Source organism: Lissotriton helveticus, chromosome 2_1 (assembly GCF_964261635.1).
Source record: "Lissotriton helveticus chromosome 2_1, aLisHel1.1, whole genome shotgun sequence".
In the NCBI taxonomy this organism is placed as follows: domain Eukaryota; kingdom Metazoa; phylum Chordata; class Amphibia; order Caudata; family Salamandridae; genus Lissotriton; species Lissotriton helveticus.
The window spans coordinates 1,386,111,322-1,386,133,613 of record NC_136059.1 but is presented as its reverse complement, the minus strand read 5'-3'; the positions used below and the strand labels follow the sequence as shown (position 1 = coordinate 1,386,133,613).

General features: G+C 46.7%; 1 protein-coding gene across 1 annotated transcript in view; it reads right to left on the bottom strand.

The window, feature by feature from the left end:
• The window catches only part of NCBP1 (nuclear cap binding protein subunit 1), an 832,716-nt gene that overhangs the window by 609,160 nt on the left and 201,264 nt on the right, over positions 1-22,292 (bottom strand). The window contains exons 8-9 of the mRNA XM_078676323.1: positions 3,820-4,035; positions 3,358-3,455 (exon numbers count right to left, since the gene is read on the bottom strand). Coding sequence (XP_078532449.1) covers positions 3,358-3,455; positions 3,820-4,035 — 314 coding nt within the window. The remainder of the gene's footprint in view (positions 1-3,357; positions 3,456-3,819; positions 4,036-22,292) is intronic.

Sequence of the window (22,292 nt, the reverse complement as noted above, 5' to 3'; positions counted from 1 at the left end):
CACCAGAAGCTGCAGTTTGAACAAGTCCGGTGTTTACGGGAGATTGTCTTTGAAGTGAAGGCAATTAGGTCCACCGGTTGTTTTTGAGGTTGCTGGCTGCAGGACACACCGGGATTTCGCAGGAGCAGGTTTGAGGGGAGACAGGCCTTTAGGGCTGGGGCCAAGTCAGTGGGCGTTGTCCTCTTTTTAGCTCTGCACAGCTCTTCCTCCTTATCTTCTTTTCTAGTGGTTTATGGATCTGCCATCTTGGTTCAGGGCTGCCCCATAAATAATGTATTTAGGGGGCGTTTTAGGGGTCTTGAGGTCAGTAGCCAATGGGCTACTGACCTTAGGGTGACTACACCCTTGGTGTGCTCACCCCACGTGGGGCAGTGAGCACAATCCCTAGTCCTGATTGGGGAGTGGCTGCCATCTGCAAGATAGCGAGCACTGGAGAGTGGGCTTCACCTTGCCTCCCCCACCTGAGGGGTGGAGTTGGCAGATGTAAGCACACCTCCTGGGCTGGCTAGTTTTTCCCACCCGTCTTCCCGACGAAAGGGAGGGGGCCTGCTCCTGATAGCAGGAGAGGCTGTGGGTCGCATTACAAAGGCTGCCAGTCCTTTGAAGCTCCCCTGCTACAAATGGCTCTTCCTGGCCTGGGGAATGTGTGAACACCTCAGCCCAGGAAAGGCTTCGTTTCTGGGCTCAGGGAGCGTAGGCTCCCACCCTAGGGGTCCAAAAACATGTCTCATGGTGGCAGACTGGTGTGAACAAGTCAGGGAACCCATCAGAGGCTGGTCGTTTTTCAGGGGGCATCTCTGAGACACCCTCTGTGTGCATTTTTCATTAAATCCCACACTGGCATCAGTGTGGGTTTAATGGGACTAGAAGTTTGATACCAAACTTCTCAGTTTTCGGTGTAGCCATTATGGTGCTGTGGAGTTCATAATGACAAGCTCCCAGCCCCATATACTCTTAATGGCAGCACTGCACTTACAATTTTTAAGAATGGACTTCGACACTGTAGGGGTACAGGGCTCATGCACCTGTACCATCACTACTGGCCTAGGGCACCCAGCTAGAGGGGTGGCTGATCTATGCCAGGGCTGTGGGTTGTAGGGATGGCACACAGGGATGTGTGCCATGTCGACTCTTTACTTTGTTCTGCACCAAAACATGCAGCCTGCAAAGGCAATGTGTGTGTGTGTGTAAAGGTACAGGGTCCCTAACGGTCGCACAATAAGTGCTGCAGCCCTTAGGTCTCCCCTGGTTAAAGTGCCCTGGGTACCTGTGGTACCATTTACCAGGGGCTGACCTGTGGCCAGAGATGCCAATTGGGTTAGTTTTGGGGAATGTACACAGGCCCTGGGAACCGGATTGGCAGGGACCCAGGGCACACCAAGAAAAAGTGCATCAGTAGTCTGGCAAAAAGTGTGGGGGGGGGGGGGGTTTACTGCAACAGAAATCCACTTTCCTACACCAACACCCTGCATTGTGCTATTGAGGTTAATAGAGGAGTTTGGGGGCCCTAGAGTTGAGCGTATCTTTCTGGGGGAAGCCTGTTTAGTCGCCAAATGGAATGCAGCCCGTGCATGGAAACCCCAAAAGCAACTGATTGTCAGAAAATGGCACATAGGGATGGATATGTGAGCTCACCAGGAGAAACAGATTTTTGAGGCGCGTGGTTGTCTTTAGAAGCACAAACGAATATGGGGGAAATGGTGTAGCTACTATGGAGGGTTGATTTGACTGTGTAAGGTATTATAATGCTGATAACTGTGCTTGCTGTAATGTTGTGCATGAGCATTGATCATTGTTGAACTGTGACAGTGAGTCCTGACGCAAAATCCTTAATAAAGCTGGTTATGTATACACAAAAAAAGCTCACATACTTAAAATGTATGTAAAAGGTCCACCTGTTCAGCCTCTCCTAACAATAAACTGACTGCACTATTAACCCGGTTTGATGCATCCTCTTTTTGTCATACAAGTACCCCCCCCCCCGACCATGTGGTTAGATGTAAGCTATACAAATAAAAATTAACATCAAAAGCAAGATGCCCCATCTGTCATTTTGTTTGGCTTTTTAAAAACTCCTAGCATTGGGAAAATAATCCTTTAAAATTTATTATTTCTCCTGCACTTAATATTTCAGGTGTGATGCTGGAAGGACTCTATTCCTGGAGGCAAATATAACTACTCCTCTATTGTCAAAGAGGATGAATACCTAACCTGCTAGTCTTATTCTGGTTTATAAATCTGCTAAGAATACAAGCTAAATGACCTGGAGTTGCTGCTGGTGGGGGCATCAAGTCCCAGGGTGCACTGCCCTATGAAGGAGGGGCCAAACACCATCTTGCTCCTCAGTACTATAAAGCGCACCTATTACTCATGCAGCACAGGATGCCAGAGTTGCTTTGGACTCTCTTCTTCCTTGGTAGGAATATCAAGTCCCTGGCTGCACTGCCCTGTGAAGGAGGATCCAAACATAATCTTGCTTCTCTGCGCAATAGAGGGCACTTAATCCTCCCGCAGAGCGAGATGCGTGGGACTGCGCCCGGGCCAGGGGCGGGCCCGTTGTGCGTCAGTCGGTGAAAGGAAGAGGCAGGGCAGGGCCACACTCCTTGATTTTGGTCCAAAGGAGTTGAGACTCTGGTAAGCATATTGAACCAATTCGGCATATAAAGCCCCTTTAAAATCTGTTTTAGTTTATAAAAGTCAGAGGGGAAAGGAACCTACCCCCAGGTGGTGGATTAGTGATTTTCATCTACAGTACCCTCAAATAGTACAGGGACTACCTTAGATGGGTTCTTAAAACGCGCTGTCTGGGTCATTTCCAAAGAAATTGAGTGGGCGGAGCGTAGGTCTTCACCCCCAAATATTTCTCCTAGTCTTACCATGGGTATGCTGAGCTGTGAAAAAACATTAAGTGGGCCTCCCCCTGTTGCCCCCCCCCCCCCCTTATCTATACCCAAGCCTATTGCACTGGGTAATTATCTATTACCATCTCCAAGTATGCCTTTTAATTTAGGCAAAAGCAAGTCACTGAAAAGGAAAAGAAAAGTAGGTTGAAGCCTAATAGACTGGGATCAGAAGAAGAAAACATTTGCAAGTTACCACTTTATTGGGTGGCCAGGAAAGGTAACCAGAGAACAGAAGATGTGAGACACTGAACAGATGACAAAGGAGGAGCTCAACAAGTGGTGCATTTTTTTGTGAAATACCATACAAAGGACATGTCAGTGCTGTCACCAAACAAGTGGGAGAACTGTAGGAGACAAGGATGTCAAAGAACCCTTCATCATTGATGCCACAAGTCGTATCTTAAGTTTTCTTTACGAGTACCAGTGAGAGTAGTGAAGATGCATGAATGCTTACCATGACTTTCTTTCCTTCCAATGTGTTCGAATAATGCAGTGAAGATTTTCCTCTATGACAAATCTTTCAACAGAATGACTCCCAGGCATTACCGGACCCTAACAAGTTTAAGAAATTAAATTATTTCTAAAGAAGTTGCATGTATTGTACAAAACAGGACAATTCACCAAATCCTTTATACATTAAGTCAATGAACTTCAATAGATCAGTAAGAAACGGGTATATTTAATAGACAACCTTCAGTTTAATGGAGGGCAGACTGTCTTCAGTTAAGCAGATGTCTTTATCAACTTTCAAGCAAATCACAAATCTTTATGATACACTTCCTATTGGAGTAGAGTACGTTCCAATTTGAAAGAACAAGAACACTATACATGCGAGAGATCTGCTAAAAAACACAAAGGTTAAATTGCTCCATCAGTTTAAGTGCTTATACATTTTGTTTAAAACAGCATCACTTACCTCAGGTGCGTCCGTATAATCAAACATTCTAAAAATGACTCTAGGCATTGGATATGAAGAACCTTCTGTGTGGGGAGGAGGAGTGAACGGAGGCAAGTTGTGTTGTAGTGCTTCACAAAGGATGCTGTCGAAAGCAAGATATGGCCTCAGGATGTGCCTTTCCTGCCATCGGTCTTTTTTAAGTTTCTGAATTTGAGCCCAGAGACAATCTAAATACTACAATATAGAAAAACAACACTTTAGTGGCAATATCAACTTTAAAAATCAATTCACTTATTTTTCACGTTTGGTCACGTAATAACATCCTAATGGGTCACAATTGATCAGCAAGGTCATGAGATACAACCAAAGTCAAAAGCCTATTGTGGATAATGTTCACTTCAAACGACAGATGACATTTTGGGGGATGGGGAGAATTGGGGGAGGGGAGGGGAGGGGAGGGGGGGGGGAGATTACTCTGCTGCTATTTAGCTTATATGACCAAAAGATGCCAGGTACTCACAATAGTACAAAGTTCAAGCCCATTTCATTGAAGGGTGACCACCAGTTTGTATTAGATTTTTATTAAATTATTGCATCATCTCTCAACACAGGTTACATTAAGAGACCCACCCAAGATCAAGTCAATCCCGTCACAAAGACTTGCTTCATCACTGCACTTCAGAGTAGAACATTTCAATCTGAGTCAAGGAGAAACTTAATCCACCGCTACTGAAGGCAATACTCATTCCGTGAGGTGGCAACATCCTCCAAGGTGGCATTAACACCCTCACCCTATACATAAAACAATCAAACATCCTTGCCTATCCCTGTACTACAGAAATACCAATACACACATCCTCCTGCGGGGTATCTTTTACATATTTAGATGCATACTTGTTTACGGCTCAGGGAAGACCTGGCTTGGCAGTTCGGGCTGGACTGTTCCCATGAGGCACAGTGACTGGGGGCGAGTGTCTGAAAAGTTTCAGCGCTCCTTCCATCATCTCCTTGCGTTTGCTTTATTTGCCCTAAGTTAGCAGGGTATGCCCAGACGTGGGTCCCTTGCTCACTTTGCCACTGGATTCAAGCTAGTCTGGCTGATGACGGGTGTTACCCAGAAACCAGTCCCAAGATGCTGGTTTCAGTTTCAGGTGAAAGCAGCGGTGTCATCGTTGCTGAAGCGTTGTCGGTGCGTTGTGTAACTTTATGAGCAGTGCCCTCGAACCATGGTGCAAGCAGCAGTGTCGATTTCGGCGTGAAGCAGTGTTGTCGGGGATACCAAGGCATCGTCGTGAGGCGGTGCGGTGCCCACAGGTCGCGGTGCGAGCAGCGGCTCGGTGGTGGCGTCAGCGGGGGTCGTCTGTGAGACCAGGGTCATGGTGCGGCAGTGCCCTCTGGACACGGAGTCGGCAGCTGCGTCATAGACGTCGTCAGGTAGCTTTTCTTATGTTGCAGCACAAAACACACAGTACCCAGTGCTGAGGGCAGAAGAGCTTGAAGTCCTTGCTGTTCCTGAGACTTCTTGAACAGGGGGGCAAACTCTACCCCAAGCCCTTGGAGAAACTCACAAAGTCGATTGCAGAAAGTTCAGACCAGTCCTATCACTGACCAAGACCGAAGCAGCCACTGCAGGCCAACACAGCAAAGTCATAGTTCCTCCTCACAGCTTTCAGGCTCTTCTTCTTGGCAGTCTTCTTGGTCCAAAAGAGTTCTAAAGCTCTGGGGTCTGGGCCCCAATATTTATATCCCAAAATTCTTTGATCTCTTAAGCAGAGTGTCTGTGCCCAGACACGACCAGTTCTGCCTTCTTTGTTGTGACTTCCTGGCAGGAGGTGGAGACGGCATGGTCAGAGGCACACCAGGCCCTTTAAGGTGCAAGGAAATCTCCTCCCCCTTTCCCAATTGCAGCCCAGGTCCATTCAACCCTTACCTGACCCACCTAGACTATCATCTGGACTCTTGCTCCCCAGCCTTCTATCATCCAAACCCCAGACAGGCAATCCACATTCCAGCAGAGGCACACGGGAGGACTGAGCAAGAAAATATCTACTTTCTAAAAGTGGTATTTTCAAACGCAGAATGTAACAAGTATTGGCATAGCCAATAGGTTTCGCCTTTGTAACATCATAAGTGTTTAGCCATGCAACAATTGATGTTGCACCAAGGATATTGTGCTGCATAATTAAATACTTATAAGGTTCCAAAGGCAAGACCTACTGGCTATGCCAATGCTTGTTAATACTTTGCTGTGATTATTTTAGATGGAAACCCACTTCTACTGAACATTTCTTAAAAGTGCAAAAGCTTGCAACACCTTTGTTGTACATAGCACGTGGGATTATGTTACACACTTATTTTGATTCCAATTTCTGTATGACTGCATTCCAAATACAAAATCTTAAGATTCCCACGCACATTCCAAAGTGAATACCAGAGTTATGACCCATACTAATAAAAGGAAGAGAGCGGGCACGAACGTGGTTTGCATAACTGCCAGCAGTAAGGCTGATTCAAATTTCCACTAATGCTTTTCATTAGATGGGGACAGAATTTAACAAGCCGATTCAGTGTGCTAATTGCTGCAAAAGGTACGCAATGGGGAGAAGGAAGCTGTTTTTACAACACACACAAATTGTAACTGTGAGAAAAGACATTGTATTATCATTTTGTCTGGAAAAAGAATATTGCTTCAATTTGGCCCATTCCTCAAAGGCATAATACAAGAATTCAGGCTTAGTTTCGAATGTGTAGCAGTAATAATGACTTATTAAAACAATTGGGAAAATGTACTTCGCACAAAGATCTTTCTACAGTGGCACGGTCAATCATTTCTGATTAATATGTTCTGTACGTTTCTTCCTTGCCTTTCTTAATGGTGACTAAGACACTTCTCACTGACTTTAAGCCTGAGAATGTTTCCACTTCCACTGAAGTGCAAAAATATAAGGGCCTATTAGCAAAGGTTAGACAAAACGAAAGAGTAATATTCGCATTGTGGAAAGTGCCAAATTTAGAGCTTTTTGTACATACAAATATGAATTGTGCATAATGTATACATTATGTGTATGCTGCATGAAATTCTTTTTCATTGGTGAGTCACGCTCACTCTCCTACCCCTACATTCGTGTAATCTACACTATGCAGCATTAAGTTTCAGAAATGCATTAAATCTAGAATGATTTTCAAATTTGACCTTAAATGTCACCCCCTCCTGCAGACATCTTGTGAACGGTGCAAGTGTTGGTGCTCTTCACTGAAATGTCTGTACAAGGCACATCATGTCCTGGGGGTGTCGGTGACCAAGAGGTGCAGCACAAGCATTCTTAGGACTTTGTGAGTACATAAAAGGTACTAACTATTGGGTGTACAATGCATTTCCATTGCATGTTTAGCCAGTGCTGACAATTGTGGTTACAATGTCACTTCTGATTTGTATTTGCATTTGCATTGTAATCGCATTTACATAAGGGAACTACGCAGAAGTAGCCCGCAATTACAAGCGCAAATTATCACCTTTTCATGCATTTTTTGTATGGTATATTTTCCAATCGCGAGTCTACAATATATTTAAATATTTCCCACTTTTAAGGGGTGCGTAGTGAAATATTTTCACTACGGCTGTACAATGCTTTCACTTAACTTACCCTGTGAGAGCACCAGGTCGGGGGCTGTCCTGGTGAAAACGTGCTCACTCATACATATGTTTACAGAGAATGCAGTGTAAAGAAGGGTACCAAGATGACTACATTATCATCGTGGACTTCATATCCCAGTTGTTCCAGCTCACTTTGCCTTCCACACCCCACTACCTGGACTACATGAGGGTGTATCCCATCCGGCTGGTAGATTCAAGCCTAGAACTGGAGTCTGGTTTCAGTCACTGCAAGGCCAACCAGTAACTCAAGTATAACATTAAAGGTGTTTATTCTGTAGTGTTGTTGTGCACAAGAACCGAGAAAGGTTGTTCTCGCTCCTTGTACTCTCTTTCACATGCCTGCCGCACGGAATCTGGCCACGGTTAGTGAGGGAGGTGGGAAGCAGCTTATCTTCCAGCACTTATCCTGAAAGCATTCCTTATAAACACATAGAAGTACTTTCCTATTTTCATGAATAGTCATCTTTTAATAGTAGGCTGCACCAACACAGAGGCTAATTTGGCTGGTATTTAATATTCTCTGCAAGATTTTTTGGGTCACAAATTAGTGTTTTGCAACACCTTGTATGACAAACACATCGTGGTGCGAAAACGTAGTCTTAGCCATGCAGAGCAAAGCTAATGTAAATGGAGAGAAATTGAAAAGAGCTCATTTAAAAAAAAAAAAAAAAAAAACTTGCCTCACTAACATACTTAAGTCAACAGCCTGCCCGGGTAAAATTCCTCTTCTGTTGGCCTCCTTGATGCACACTTGTCAGCCCCATTAAACAGGGAGAAAAGCTCTTTGCTGCAGAGTCCGCTCTCCCGAGGTCCGCGCGACAAAAAAAATACTGCGCTCCAGTCAGAGCGAGCGACGGGGCTCTGGAGCAGCCGGTGACCATAGCAACGCACCAGCAGAGGGCGCTCGCTGACCTCACTCCCCTCAATACTTTCTCGCTCTTCGCCAAATAGACGGGAATGTTAAAATCGAAATACATTTATCGGCTGCTGTATCTTTTAAGTCACCTAATTTAAATAATAGATACACTGTCCCATCTAAATTTGGTTACCAGACACACCCACGCAAAGCATCTAAAAGAAAAAAAGTATTCGGTAATGTTAGTAATATAGCTGGGACGGTTCTTAGTGATTTTTCCTAAGCAAAATACATTTACAGTTACCGGACACAACCACGCAACGCATCTAAAAGAGACAAGCGCGGTACTGCAAAGGCAGCCACGTGTTTATTTTTGCATCGTGCTTTCACTTTAAGTGAAAGCGCTATGCGAAAGTAAACACGCGGCTGACTTTTCCAAAGCTGAATGAGAAGAAAAAAGTGCGTAGGGAGGGACTAATGAAGGAGAATGTCACGCCGTGAGAAAACGATCCAATCACAGTGGGCGGAGCCAAAAGGAGACAAGGCGGCAACAAGGAGGGACTAAGACGCCTCCTTTTCAATCGTGAGCCAGCGTTTTGCATGGAGGGCGACGCTAGTGAATGAAGATGGGCGGGGCTTCAACTCCCGAGAGATTCAGAATCTGTATTGATTCCAAGAAGCCCTCGTATGAAGAGTGCAGCGCATGCCCTGCTTTCGCCAGGCAGAGACCTAAAAAAACAAGCATTGGAAATGCAATAGGTCTCGCATTAGGAAAGTTTGAGCTATTGGTCTTATAAATGACATTTGTTTTATTTATGTGTTGTTTTTTCAAATAGCTAAATTAATAGCTTTGTCATTTACAAGGCCAATAGTTATACCTTTCGCAAATGTGACACCTATAGCAATTGTTCCTGGTGTGTTGCTGATTGATGCTGGAGTTTTTTTGTGTGGTGCTGAGTGATGTTGTGGTGGTGCTGAGTGTTGGTGGTGTTGCGCTAAGTAATGCTGTGGTGGTGCTGAGTGATGCTGTGGTGGTGCTGAGTGATGCTGGGCTGGTGCTGAGTGTTGCTGTGGTGTTGTACATTGATGCTGGTGTGGTGTTTATTGATGCTGCTTTTTTGCAGAGTGTTGCTGTGATGGAGCTGAGTGTTGCTGTTGTTGTGCTGACTTATGCTGTGTTGATGCTGAGTAATGCTGTGCTGTTGCTGAGTGGTGCTGTGGTGGTGGTGAGTGGTGATGTGTGCTTATTGCTGCAGTGCTGTTGCTGAGTGGTGCTGTGGTGTGCTTATTGCTGCTGTGCTGTTGCTGAGTGGTGCTGTGGTGTGGTAGAGTGATGCTTGTGTGTCCCTTGTAGAGTGATGCTTGTGTGTCCCTTATTGATGCTGTAGTGTTGTAGAGTGATGCTTGTGTGTCCCTTATTGATGCTGCGGTGTTGCTGAGTGGATGCTGTGGTGTAGCAGAAAGGTGCTTTTGTTGTGTGGATTTTTGCTGCGGTGTTGCTGAGTAATGAAGTGGTGGTGTTGAGTGGTGCTGCGGTGGTGCCACAGATCGATAGATATAAGGTGGTGGTGTTGAGTTGTGCTGCGGTGGCGCCACAGATAGATAGATATAAGACAGACAGACACAGATAGAGTGAGGGCGATAGATAGACAGAGTGAGGGCGATAGATAGACAGAGTGAGGGCGATAGATAGACAGAGTGAGGGCGATAGATAGACAGAGTGAGGGCGATAGATAGACAGAGTGAGGGCGATAGATAGACAGAGTGAGGGCGATAGATAGACAGAGTGAGGGCGATAGATAGACAGAGTGAGGGCGATAGATAGACAGAGTGAGGGCGATAGATAGACAGAGTGAGGGCGATAGATAGACAGAGTGAGGGCGATAGATAGACAGAGTGAGGGCGATAGATAGACAGAGTGAGGGCGATAGATAGAGTAAGGGTGATAGATAGAGTAAGGGCGATAGATAGAGTAAGGGCGATAGATAGAGTAAGGGCGGGGGATAGATAGATAGAGTGAGGGCGATAGTGACAGAGGAGAGAGAAGGACAGTGAGGGACACAGGAGAGAAGGACAGTGAAGAACAGAGGAGACTAACGACAGTGAGGGACAGAGGAGGGAGAAGACAGTGTGAGGCGCACACAAAAAACGTGACACGAGGGAAAAGGAAAGGAAATACGGTGCAGGGGTTACAGTGCGCGAGCTTCTAAATCCCAAGAAGAATTACTGATTGCCTGTTTATTTCATACTTAGAATTAAATGAAAGTGCAGTGACATGCAAGGGAACTCCCACGAAAAGGGCTGCTAAAATACTCCTCCCGTAAGACTGGTATAACGGTCATACTAACATTGTAGTATCTAATCACTGTGATTCCTTAAACATGCAGAAGGTGCTCATTTTGTAATTATATCATTTATACCGATAAGAAGACTACAGTAAAAAAAAAAAAACAACAGTTTCCACGAAAGTTAAAAGGTGAGGGCGGTGGGGTTCCGCTTGCACTGAGCGACCGGTGAAGATGATGATGGGTGTCTGTGTGGGGCAGATCCTCAGGCACAGACTGACACCGGCTCATTCGCTCCGAGTACCGAAATATCCACTTGGGCGCCCCTCCGTAGCGCTAAGAAGCAGCTCTGGTGAACAGCGCCCACAGTATGTCGAGCTCCACAGCACGCATTTGGAATGCACTCACGAGTGCGGTGCCTAACCAAAACTAGAACTGATTTTACACATGTTGCTTTTTAAAAATATAAATGCCAATGTGAAGCCCCTACCTTGAAGGCGCCCGCAGTACCTGTGCAGGAAGGGTGTAAGGAGTGAGGGAGGGGTCGGGCAGATTAGGGAATGGCTGTGGGAGGAGGAATAAGGAAGTGTTCACACTTGCTTAAGAAAGGCTCCGTTTGTGCTCAGAGGGTGGGGGGGGCTTGTGATGCGAAGCAGGAGGGGGAAAGCTTAATGATAATGCCGAAGTGGAGGTCAGCATTACCCGTCATTATCTTTGGTCCGTACCGCATTGATGCAGACTACAGACCGGTTCGAGTCTCCCTTTCTCAAACCACATATGGAGCAGCAGCTAGAAACACACATAAGTAAGGATTCAGATCACACGTAGAGAAACCTTGCTGATAAACAGAAAAAGAACAGGCAAACACACACTGTGCTTGATACCTTGAAAATGTGCCGTAGTCATTTCTATAACACTGAAACACACACATGGGCCGCCACAGCAGAAACCCTTTCACAGCTGCCGAGTCACCCTTCTCACTCTGCCATCTCACTGTTTTGCTAATCTGTTCAACCTCATCACATGAATGATCAATCAGCAGGAAGGGTGTGAAAGAGAAATGACGAATGAGACAAACAACCGGGAAATTTTTTCAGAACAAACAGCCTTAAACAAACACCAGTCTGACCACGGGGGGGTGCGAAGATTAGAGGTGGTCTGTGGGCAAGTATTCAGCCATATACTAGAAATGATTTTACACATGCAGCTTTTTAAAAATATAAATGTCGATGTGAAGCCCCTACCTTGAAGGCGCCCGCGGGACCTGTGCAGGAAGGGTGTAAGGAGTGAGGGAGGGGTCGGGCAGACTAGGGAATGGCTGCGGGAGGAGGAATAAGTAAGTGTTCACACTTGCTTAAACCAGAGTGGGAGGAGAGAGCACATACTGCGAGTATAGAAGGAAATTTTAAAAAAAGAGCACAGATCGCGGGGCGCGACGATCACTAACAGGACAGGAATGCCAGATACGATACAGAGGCGGGGACAAAGAAAACAAGCTGGGCAACAGAAAAGGAGCAACAGAAACAGAAAGCACTGCCGGTCGGCCGTGAAAGCCTTTGATGCGTTCAGCCGTCGCGCACCAACCACAAAGTACACATCACAGCGTAGGGGAGAGAAGCATATGGATGTGAAGGAGAGAGTGGGGGCAGAGACGCAGACCTACGAGAGAGCGCAATACGGAGGAACAGGAGAGAAGCACACATGGGAGACATCAGGCAAGCACATGCACTCTTGTGGACTTCTTAGTCAAAAATAAAAACAAGTACGGGAAATGCAAGCGGCGGGGGTGGTGGGTTGGGTTCACAAGGGAGAGAGCAACACGAGTGGTGGGGGAAAAGCACGAGGGAGACAGCAACACAGGGAGAAGTACACGAAGGAGACCGACACAGGGAGTGGGCAAAATTCAGACATGGCAGACAGCAACAGTCAAGACAACATCACAGCGTAGGGGAGAGAAGCATATGGAGGTGAAGGAGAGAGTGGGGGCAGAGACGCAGACATACGAGAGAGCGCAATACGGAGGAACAGGAGAGAAGCACACAAGGGAGACATCAGGGAAGCACATGCACTCTCGTGGACTTCTTAGTCAAAAAAAATAACAAGTTAAAACAAGCAAAAAAAAATAAAAACGAGACACGGCCTGCCGGCCGTGAAAGTGAAAGTACGGCCGGCCGGCGGTGAATAATTAGGGGAGGAGCAGACAGGAGAGAGCAGGAGCGGAGGCGCCAAGCTGGGGAACAGATGGCTGGCGATTTGATGATGTGCACGCGCATTTTAGCTCAATGCGCTTGCGCATTGACCTAAAAGCGCACGGGCACAGCATCAAATCGCCAGTCTAGTTAAACTCGGTTTAAGCCCCTATAGTCTCGCTCCGCTCAATGCGCATGCGCATTGACAGGAGAGACCTAAAAACCAGAACTGCAAACAATTGCTAGAGTTGATCTTTTTTTTCCACCTTCATATGGGCGATATTTTCCACAGTGAAGAAACTTCCCCAAACACATTTATGGAGGTGCCCCCTAGTGACTCTGTAAAGAGATTTTCTCCTGCCCATAAGAGGAGTAAATGCCAAACTTTCAGGGTATGAAAAGTTCCTATGGGACTTATGAATACCATAAATGTGTAAGTTTGTGGATGTGACGCCATTCAACTCCCACAGCCAGATATTTACGCACAAGGAAAGCTCTATGTAAGGACACGGTTCCTAAACATTATTTAACAAGATCTCAGGAAACGAGCAGCTACCATATTCAAAATTCATTTGGGGCCACCAGATTTGATAACTAAATCAATAAAAACAAACAAACACACACATAAGCAATTTGTGACCCCAAAAAAGAGAATTTTTAAAAAATCAAACGATGGGACGACTACATCTGTTTGTCTGTAGTGGCAACAGCGAGCATACCCAAATGCTACTTTCAGCCAAAACACTAAATACAACATACTTCTGCGAACACAAAACATAAAAGTGCATGTGCAAACAAATTCTGACAGCTAGCTACTGGAAGAAAAAATTTAAGGGCAACCAGTAATCAACACCACCATGGGGGACAGGGGGTTAAAGGGGTGAGGGGAGTAAAACAGTTCTCGGAGAAAAATCGGGCGGGAGGTTCAGGGAGGGCAAGACGCACTCAGCTAGTGGTACCCCTCGCAAGGACATCATGAGCAGTGGTGTTGTTTCAACAAAGTATTAGCGTTAAGCCTACCCCATGCTGTGTAGACCATAAGCAGCTAGTAATCATGAAATCAGGCCCGGGGAGATTAAGTGATGGGTCCAAAATCACAGGCTGTTGAGCAGATGCCGGGACTCGAACCCGGATCCCAGTTGCTATGTCGACAGCTATGGCGCTAAGGCCAAGATCTCTCCCTATCCAAGGAAGACGGCACGCCAATCACTTTAAGGGGGAATAAATAAGTAGGCGGGTCTCTAAAATGGGCATAGCCTAAGAGATTTAGCTATGAATCATTTCCAAAATGCGGGGTTTATGTAATTAAGGACATGGCTTAATAAGTAAACTTAAATCACAAATTCAATTCACACTCTTGACCACTGTTCTGTAGAGTCCAGTGTTTCCCGAGCACATGTTCTGCGCACTTTTATGACCCAATGTGACTGACCGACACCTTCAGAAAAACACTGTCTGCAGCCTCCTCTCCAGCGCTTGCAATTACGCACGTGATTCACAGCCACCCACAAAGTGAACTCTGAGATACAGAGACTCGGCTACATATAAGAGCAATATGCTGCACGAAAAAAAACCTATAGAAACAATATCCTGGAAAAAGCAAACGCTCAAAGAATGCACGATCAAGTAAAACAATTGAAACGTAAACAGGTCCTGCATCCTTGAGATGTTATGCCTTAATGTTTGTACAGTTGTTGTTCAAAAATCGAGGAGTATCATGGCTGTAGCATTTAGTACACGAGGACCTGACAGGGGCCTGTTACAATGTCAGTTTTTAATGACTGGCGGACTAGAACAAGAGGTACCCAATCCACTTAAAGCTGTGGTCACACCATTTCCTTTGAATTGACCTTTGCGTTTCAAAGAAGGGTAATGTCGAGTGATTCTGAATGGGCAGCGTGGGGATGAAACTTTATCAGAAAAGAACGGGTAAAGGCAGACAAGCCGCTTGCAATCGATGTGGGATTGCCCAACGCCTGCCCCTTCGATCACTGTGCACGTCATACTCTTCCGTCCTGAAGGAAGTGCACCACTCACTTTTTGATCCGTCAAGTTGCTTCCCACAAACAGTCAGTAAACTGCAAGCGTGTGACTGAGGGTCTCTTATCTACGGAGGAGGGGTGGAAATGGAAATGAAGGCCGAAACAACAGGCAACGCTGAAAGCCTCGTTGTTCCGCAAAAGAGGAACCGTCTTCTGGAAAGGTTTTGTTTTTTGGGATATGTGAACTCTGAGGGCAACCAGCGATGTCTGATTAACCAGTACCGGCAGCATGAACGTACAGTTGCCAGCAGGGGTGGGAGGGAGCGAGAGAAAATGGGAAAGAGAGGGAAAGAGAGAGAAAAGGGGAAAGGGGAAAGAGAGAAAAGGGGAAAGAGAGAAAAGGGGAAAGAGAGAAAAGGGGAAAGAGAGAAAAGGGGAAAGAGAGAAAAGGGGAAAGAGAGAAAAGGGGAAAGAGAGAAAAGGGGAAAGAGAAAAAAAGGGAAAGAGAAAAAAAGGGAAAGAGAAAAAAAGGGAAAGAGAAAAAAAGGGAAAGAGAAAAAAAGGGAAAGAGAGAAAAGGGAAAGAGAGAAAAGGGAAAGAGAGAAAAGGGAAAGAGAGAAAAGGGAAAGAGAGAAAAGGGAAAGAAAGGGAAAGAGAGATAGAGCGAGAGAGATAGAGCGAGAGAGCGAGCGGGAGTGTTGCGTGTGTGCAGTCTGCTAATTTTCAAGCACTGCACTCGTGCTTATGGCACGCCCCTGCTCGCTCCCGCAAGGTGGATGCCGCCACAAGCACGAGTGTGTGCTTGAAAATGACCAGAGCGACGTCTAAAGGTCCTCCTATGCAGCGCATGCACACTGCGTAGGCGAGACCTAAAAATCACCTTCACGAAAAGATGCATCTTTAGATTCTGAGTTCAGGCATAATGAACTTTATTTTCCTACCTTATTCCCCGGGCCAGTTAGGTTTATAAGAGGTTATAAACAAACTCCCCATTCTGTCCTATGGAGACAGGTAGCCTTGCAATAGCGAAAAACAAAATTGGCCGTAATTTGCCATCAGGACATGCCACACACACCAGGGCATGTCCTACCTTTCACATACACTGCACCCGACCCACAGAGGTACCTTGGGCCTACCTTAGGGGTGGCTGACGTAAGGGAAGGTGAGGGACTGGCAAGTGTGCGCACTGGCCAAGTCGACATGGCAATTACAAACTGCGCGCAGACTCCGCAATGGCGGGTCTGAGTTACCTTTTATGGGGTACACACGTGGGTGGCACAATCAGTGCTGCAGGCCCACTAGTAGCGTTTGATTCACAGGCCCTGGCACACTAAGTGCACTTTACTAGGGACTAACAAGTAAATCAAACATCCAATCATGGAAACACCAATCCATAGCACAATTTACCACAGGAGCACTAGCACTTTACAACTGATCAGCAGTGAGAAAAGTGCGCAGAAACACTACGCCAGCAAAAACAGTCAAAACCGGGCAGTCAGAAAGCAAACCTTAGGGGAAACACGCCAAAAGATGCAAAGTCTAACACTTGTGATCCCTCAGCAGGCAGAGGTTACAAACGTTGTGCGGATCGTGCTGTGGAAACTGGTGGTGGTACTTTGGGCAGAATTTAGAAGGGTATTTTCCATGGCCCCTACCGTGCCCTCAGTTGATCCATTCGTGTAGTTGCTCCGGTGGGGTCCCCCGATGAAAAGGTGTTGATCAATGGGTTTTTCACACTAATTCGGTGATTCCTTCGGGCATTTCGTCCAAATCTGTCTCCCGCTGCTTTCAGTCCCAACGGCAGACAAAAAGAATGTGAAGATGACTACCACACACAGGAACAACCAGGGCGCCGTCTGGCGTCACACAAGGGATGGATCTAGCACCAAATGGTGGTCAAAGACGCTACAAGCGGAAAAATAAAATCTGACTATTCCGGATCCAACCACTAGATGGCAGAATAATGTTCAGCATGTTAATCCAGAAAAAAAATCATACTGCAAAACTTTCTTTGTCCAAGGATTAGATTAACATATCCAATGCAAACATGTACCGCAGAAAGACAATTTAAGGGCCAGGGCAATACTAAACTTTTTTTTAAATTTATTTTATTAGCTTATCAAAACAAGCATTTGCAATGCAATAGGTCTCGCATTTACGTGAATGTGAGCTATTGGCATTGTAAATGACAATACCTTTTATTTTTGTTTTGATTTTTAAAACAAATACAATGCATAGTCGTTTAAAATGCCAATAGCTTAAACTTGTGTAAATGCAAGACCTATTGCATTGAAAATGCTTGTTACTGGGGGCCAATCTTGCAGCAGTGCTGCTATATCGCCACCCTGTAACAACAAGGCAAGACCTATTGGATTTGTTAATGCCATTTTGAATGTGCATTTGTTTAAAACAAAACATTTATTCAAAACCAGGATTGCCTGGGATTACAGTACAGCCTGGTGAAATGACGCTGAAGAGATCAGGTGGAGTAGCTTCCTTATATAAAGGCATTGTAACATGGAATTCCGTGAAGCAGCAAACAGTGTTTTTCTTATGTCCCATTTGCTGCCCTCTGGTAATAAATGTCTGAATATGCGTTTATTGGCACACTTGCTCTAAGTAACGTGTTATTGGTCCACATTTATTTTCCCTGACATGGCCTAGCTGGTAATATAAGTTCATCTCGAACTTTGCAAATGTTTGCTTTCGCTTGGCAACACTCTGGTTGTGTTTGAGACATCATCAAATATGTGGCAGCCTCCTTCTGACCGGCTGCCTCATGGAGGTCTAAATGGATCTCTGCTCACAGTGAGTAAAGAGAGGGACCAATCAGTGTCCTGCGTGTGAGTCAGAGTCCTGTCGGATGCAACGGTGCAACCAATGGTCACTTAGTATACAGACAATGAGGTGTGAGGCCTTCGTCTCCAGGCTGTGTACACATTAGAACAAACCCTAAAAACTGAACATAGAATAGCAGAGGCACCCAAGGCGAAACTAGAACAGGTCCAAAAAGAAACCCATATACAAAATCATTTACTTCTGAAAAACACCCAAGCCTCCAAGGCAGATGTGAGAAATAGCAGATCAGCTGAGAGCCCAGCTCAATGAAGTCATAGAGTTAAGTTTTGTAAATTATCAAACCAACATTTATCATATTCAAACCAGGCCTTCAGAGGCATTCATGTGAACTTGATGGACAAAGAATCTTTCTCTAGTGGTCATCGAACATACACAAATTCTCTTTTCAGGAAATATATATAGTGAGTTAATCCTACCTCCCAAACACAGACCAACTTGGCAAGGGGCAATTCTGTCAAAAGCATTCACAAACCATTAGTTTTTTTAAACCCCTTATAACAGTGCCATTAATCCCCTATTAGGAGGTGGGTGCGTATAAAGCAAACTAAAATGTAATATTTTGAACCTGCACTGGAATATGCATGCTGCATTGCTAAGAGGTGTCCAGTGCAGCGAGGGAGCCAGAAAGGGACATGCCATGCCACCTGAAGCAGCCCCCAGCTCCCTGCCTTGGAGTGCATGACAAAGCGCTCATTAATCACAATTATGACATGGCCACGTTCATCCCAAATACAGGGCTGCCTTTCAGGCCTTTGTGGTGCAGCTGGGGCCACTGGCCTACTACATTCAAGTCGAAAACGGACAGTTTTCACACCATACAACTCGCAATGTTTTCTGATAATAACCTTCAACTTAACAAGATAAACGTTAAGCACACGAATGCAAGGTTTAGCCCCAACAAGGCCAAAAGAGGGCCTGGTGGTTTGGAAATCGAATTTTGAACATCAGCATTCCGGATAACGGCGACACTGACCAAAGCGTGCTGTCTAGGAGGCAGAGGAAATACAGCGCCTGTGCTCTGCAAGCAGCACGTGCAATCACTCCTGGAGAAGAGGGGGTGCAGTCTGCAATTTGTGTTCTCAAATAACGCATTTCAGGCTGAACGGCTTGCCCCTGTTAACCCGTGCGAGGTCGGAGCGGCGCATTCTGTTGAGTGTGACAACTGCGCTGCAGTCACCGCGTCGGTCAAGGCAGGGGGACACCTCGTGGACCGAGCCCAGTCACAAACTGTAGGAGAGTAGGGTCTGCAATCCTATGATCACCCAGATTTTTTGCTTTTTGCTGCACTGGTTTACGACTTTCCCTGGCTGTGGGCCTGCTAATCAGACCCACAGCCTAGCTGTTCTCTCTATCCAAATTGTACCCAGGTACTGAATTGGCACTGGGCCCTCTCCAAGTCCCTGTACCCAGGGCTGAGGTGCACCCAGAAGTCTCCCAGGGGCTGAAGCATGTATTATGCCACCCCTGGATTGACTAACTAAAACTGACACAACTGGCTGCACGACAGCTGGGGCAAGGTGGTGTACTCACCCTTTGCTTTAGATATAGTATACCTATATCTAACCCTAAAATGGACACACAGATCTCCTATCAGTCACTCCTATGGCAGGCCTTAACAATCCTGAAGGCAGAGTGCTTGGAATCGTGTGAGATGGTGCTCTGGCATGAGCTGAGCCTGTCTGCGGCTTTCGGGATCTATCCCTTAGCCGTTTCCATGATATCGCATACCATATACTCTTAAGTGCATTATAATCCTCGCGGTTATGTGCCAACTCTGGTATCGCTTTATCAAAACATGTCGAGTAAGGTGTCATACGACTTGGAATACTAACCCCTCGCCAATTCGGGCGACGGGGTTAGCATTCCACCCTTCTAGAGGGACACGACATGCCTGTAACCTATAACCCGGTTAAACGTCAGACAGAGCCTTAGCATCCACAAAATGGATGCTGCCACCGAGACACAAGTCTGCCCTCCTGCTGCTGGGAGTCCTCCCAGAGCAGGAGATAAGGACAAAGGGTTTCCTGCCAGGGGCGGTGCCAGCACCGTCCCAGACAGGGTTTTGTGTATTGTAGGTAGGCAGGGCTTTAGAGGAAGGTGACTGCAAGTAGCACCCCGGTGCTCACTATGCATAGGCCGGCTTGAACCAGTTCCAGGGTCATTCCAGACCCTGTGCTGGGGAAAAGCCCGCCAAGGAAGTGGGTGTAACCACCCCCCTCCTAGTCCCACCCATAGGGCAGGACTTAGTCGCGTGCCAGCCCCTTTTTACAGGATAAAGGTAGAGACTGGCCCCCTTCCAAATCAGATCATCTTTGAATCCTGAAACTACTTTCTGCGAAAGGAACTCAAGACTTCTTCCTAAGATTTCTCCCTTGTGACTAAGGAGTAGTCACCCTGCATCCGCAGGCACCATCTAAGAACACTGCGGTCTGCTGTAAGTCCTTCCTCCGGAATCCGACTGCCCAGCTCGACGAGAACCGGCTTCCCTGGCACCTCTGACCTCTACCCACCTCTACAGCCCAGCTGAGAACCGTGGGTGCGACGAGACCTCAAGGGACCGGCCATCTGCAAGACTGCACGACTTCTTTCCAGCAAGCCCGCCGAGTATTCCACTGGTGAGTGCTTTGGGGTCCGAGAAGCCCCGACTCTGAGCAGCTCCAGCTCCGAAGTGCAGCCCCCCAGCATCTCCACGATCTGCGTGGGGCCCTTCTGCTTTCCGCTGCTCACCGCGTTGTTTGGCTACTAGCCCGTTGGCTTGTGGCCTTCCTGACGACGCCCGACGACATTTCTGCTGCTGGTCTGGTTGCTCCAGACTGGCCCTTGCTCCCTTCCAGAAGAGGAGCACCCCGGACCCTCCTGGTCCACTCAAGACGCCATTTTGAGTCCACCGCGTGGGCTTGAATTAGCCAAGGCTTGTTGCCCAATCCTGGGTAACTTCGACGCCAACGACTTCATCCTTCGTGGGACAGCTCGCACCTCCATCCTGGTCGCCGACAACGCCTCCTGGTCCGAGAGACTGCAGAGCCCAGCAGCGCCCACTCACCTGACTGCGGTGACTTCGCCCGGTGCCATCCTGGTGCCCACTTAATCACTGGCTAGTGATTCAAGAACTTGGTCCCCTCTGCTTTCAGGTTTTCTTCTTCCTTGATCCAGGCTTGGATCCATCGAACTTTCCTTCACTGGTCGCCTGCCAGCAACTTCTTCCTTCCAGGCTCCTGGTCCGGCAACGAGATCCCCGACGTCTTTTCAGACCTATGCAGCTGCAGCCCCTGGGCTAGGTAACTTCGGCACTTCGGTGTCCCAGCATAGCCTCACTATCCTAGGGTCCGGATCCACTGTCGTTTTCTTCCCACCAGGTCGGGTTCGCCCGTGAACACTAACTTTGTGAATTCTAGCTTCCATAGACTTTGTCCCGCATCCCGCGTGAGAGTGCACACTCTGCACCCGAGTCCCCTGGGCCTCCTAGTAGTAATCTAACGATTCCCTAGTCCAGTCCTAGCGATTCCAAAGCCTATTAGAACTGTTACTTACCTGCTAGTAATTCGCATTCCACTTTTAGCGTATATGGTTTTTCGTGCCCCTCGGGCATTTGTGTAACGTGCTAACTTAAAAGTATTTTCGTAAGAGTTTTGTTGTGTGCTTAGCACCCTGTCCTCATAAAGAGTACAGGGTTGTTGTGATTCTAATAAATACATTGTTTATTTTCATAACACTTGTGTGGTGTCCTTTCACTGGGTGTTCAAGGGGTAATGTGATGGTAAAACAGCTGGCTTAACACGCCCTCTAGAGTCTTAGCCTTAGACTGCTCGTATCCATGCTACTAGGATAGCTGGTCTATAAGGTTGACTTACAACCAATCATCAATAAGGGTTGTTTGGACTGATATATAGTGATCACTAGAATAGTGAGCACTGCACATCAGGCCAACTTCTCACATTGGTGAGCAGCGGTTGGGATTTGAGCTTGCTGTTGTTTTACCACACATGCCCTAAGAATATCTTGTGAAAGATCACATAAGTACTAAAGGTACATATAACTTAGCTTAGAATACTCTGAGTTCTACTGAACCAGCTGTTGTAGCTCCTAGGGCCTAGCACACCCTAAACTACAACTCTAGCAAGGGATCAGTAGGCAAACATATAGTGTAGGTAAGTGCACCACTTACACCTCACTAGAAAAGCATGTCGACTCAGGGGGACTCTACTGAGACTCCCCTGGTCAGTGTTGACCCTCCACAGGTCACTTCGAGATATGCAGCTCTCAATTTTCAGGAGATGAGACAAATCTGTGTCTCCAGGAAACTGAAGCAGGGGTCTAACCCCACCCTTCCCTTTCTGATAGGTCTCTTAGAGACATATGATGCCAGAAAGCTCTCTCAGTTACATGGGAGCATGCCAGCCTTAGAGGGAACCTCTGGGGATCCAGACCTCCCCAACACTGATTCAGCAGTTGAGGAGGAGGATCAGGAGGTACTCTCTGGGGATGAGGCAGACAAGAATCTTGAGGTAGTCAGAAGGCTAACCAAGACCAACTTAGACTTACTTGGGCTAGGATCTGGGGGCCCCCCAGTACTAACCCGAAGTGGGCCTAACCTTGGAGTTAGGAGAGATAGATCTCTTTCTAGGGACTCCAATAGATCTCTGCACTCTAATGCCTCTTCTCATG